A 2,500-nucleotide genomic window follows, 5' to 3' on the forward strand; every position below is an offset into this window, starting at 1 on the left:
CCCTCTCACACACATACACACACATCTTGTTCATTTCGGCGTGCAGAGCCGAGGTCAAATCAGAGTTGCTCTGCAGGGTCTTGAGTGTGAATGAGGAAGGTCTGAGGAGCTGAGGCAGTGCTGAGTGGAGCCAGACCCTCTGGACTCTGTCACCCTGTCATCACGACGGCTAGGTTTCCTTCTCTGGTTCTCTTTGGCTCTCTGACTCCGGAGGGGGTGTTTGGCAGGTCATCTATAACCTCCCTGATTACTCTGCATACCTAACGACACGTGTGTGTGTGTGTGTGTGTGTGTGTGTGTGTGTGTGTGTGTCAGTGCGTGTGTCTGTCTGTGAGTGTTTGTGTGTAGAACCCAATGCTGCCTGACGCTTACCGCAAGCAGGCAGTAATATAGAGCAGATCTTTCCTTCTCGCCCCCCTCCCTCTCTCCCCCTGCTTTCCCGTCAACCCCTCCATCTCCATCTCTTTCCCATCAGTCCTTTGTCATCCATCTCCATTTAGTAAAACCTCTTCAGATGGTATATATCAAAAACAATATTTAAGGACAGAGAGAGCGAGAGAGAGGGGTGGGGGGGCGTAGAGAAAAACAGGAGGGAGATGAGGCGGATGTGAGAGCTGACGTCTTCTTTCCTGGTGAATTAAGGTCAAGGCGGCCATTGACAGAGGCCTCATGAGTCCTCTGAGGGCTGTGTGGTGTACGTGACAGAATTCCGAACTCGTGTCAGAGGAACACAGCCGGATTCCAAGGGTCTTTAACTCCCCCTACCCTCCACCCCCTCCCCCCCCCCCACCCCCCCACCCACCCACTTAGTGATGTACGGCCCAAGGAATTGTTTTTAAGGTCCGTTGCTATAGCAGTCGCTCCACTGACATATTGTTTTGGCCGGAAATTAATATGATTGTTATTTTGTCATTTTAATGACTCTGTTTTGAAATATGAAAACCCAAACAGAGCCCAGACCTGCTGTGGGGACAGGAAGGGTAGGAGAGCAGACGAGTGTGTACTAACAAACACACGCTTTTCAACAGGCGTCTAATTGTTTCTGCCAGGCAGGGAGGGAGGCAGGGAGGGAGGCAGGGAGGGAGTGAGTGAGAGGGCAAGTTACAGAAGGGGGGAGCAAAGTGTGAGAAGACATGCGGGAGTACATTTTAATTAAACCCTTTAAATTAGGGCTTGAAAATATCCCAAAACCAAAGAAATGTAGTTTGAAGCGTGGAGTTTACTTGCTTAGGGTGAGGGCAGGCTTGCACTCGCCAAGTAATCTGCAAATTACCCTTAGCTCCCAGCTAGGTCCCAGCGGAGCTTGTGTAATAATTAAAAGTTTGGAAGGCATGAGAAAGATGATTAACATGTTTCTGCTTGCAGTGATGCTTCTCTGCAGCAGTCAGTCATCTGGATGCATCTACAGGGTATACATCTCCCTGTCTCCAAACCCTTATCACCTTTGCCACCATTTAACCCTGCTCCTACAGTACTGCTCCCAGTCTGTCCTCCCTGTCTGGCCTCCCTGTCTGGCCCTCTGAACTCCCACAGCTCCCAGTTTGTGCCTGTGGGGACAGAGAATCACTCTGGAAGTTTTCCGTTTAGAATTAGACAATCAGAAAGGAAATGCTAAGATGTAAATGCAGCTGGCGTCATCTCAGAGACGCACTGCTTTAAACATGCTTTCTCGCTGTGCACAACAAAAGAGAGTCATTACCGTCACGCTCCAGGCAAACCGCAGTCCAGGTTTGATTGAATGGAGGCCATAGTTTAGTCTGCCTGGTCCTTCCTGCTGTGTGAGAGCACAGTGTGGTGATTAAGATGTGAAATCACACTCTGCTAAACAGAATTCCAAGATCTGGTTGTATTCTAACCATTGAAAGTAAACAAAGACTCATAACACTGATGTCTCCGACCACAGAGGGCTTGAGGGAGTGTGTTTGTGTGAGTATGTGTGTGACCACTGGGAGCAATGAGGGCCATGGTACTGCCAGGTCCGAGGCCTAAGAGGATGGAATTAAAGGACTGATTAAAATGTTGATTCACGAGCCTGTCAAGGCTTTACAACTCTATTAAAACTGTGGAAAACAGTCTATGAATCGCCATCCCCCTGAGGGACAGTGTCCTCATGGCACCAGAGCCCCTCACAGCCTCAGGCCCCAGAGGGACTGAGTGTATGTATGACCGGGGTAAAGATGTTGAAAGAAGCTTGCCTATTGGTGTTATGCAGTAGACTGAGAACAATGTATTCATTGTATGAATACGCAGCATATTGTGCTTGTGTCAGTACTATTAACTGTTACTACTTACTAGTCTGTAGTAGATACTACTACTACTATTAAGGACTAAACCCCTGTTGTGACTGTGGAGTAATTGTATAGTAACTGGGTTGTATCTCTGTTTTCCAGGCATGCGTACCACTGCTGTGGCATCAGGCCGCGCCTCTAGTGTCTCAGCCAGTAGCACCACGATGTTCCCACATCCTCACAAAGGTACAGTACACACACACACACACACA

General features: G+C 48.7%; 1 protein-coding gene across 1 annotated transcript in view; it reads left to right on the forward strand.

The window, feature by feature from the left end:
- edar (ectodysplasin A receptor) overlaps nt 1–2,500 on the forward strand; it is a 27,370-nt gene that overhangs the window by 18,064 nt on the left and 6,806 nt on the right. The window contains exon 6 of the mRNA XM_083681312.1: nt 2,391–2,474. Coding sequence (XP_083537438.1) covers nt 2,391–2,474 — 84 coding nt within the window. The remainder of the gene's footprint in view (nt 1–2,390; nt 2,475–2,500) is intronic.

Source organism: Argentina silus (genome assembly GCF_951799395.1).
Source record: "Argentina silus genome assembly, chromosome: 12".
In the NCBI taxonomy this organism is placed as follows: domain Eukaryota; kingdom Metazoa; phylum Chordata; class Actinopteri; order Argentiniformes; family Argentinidae; genus Argentina; species Argentina silus.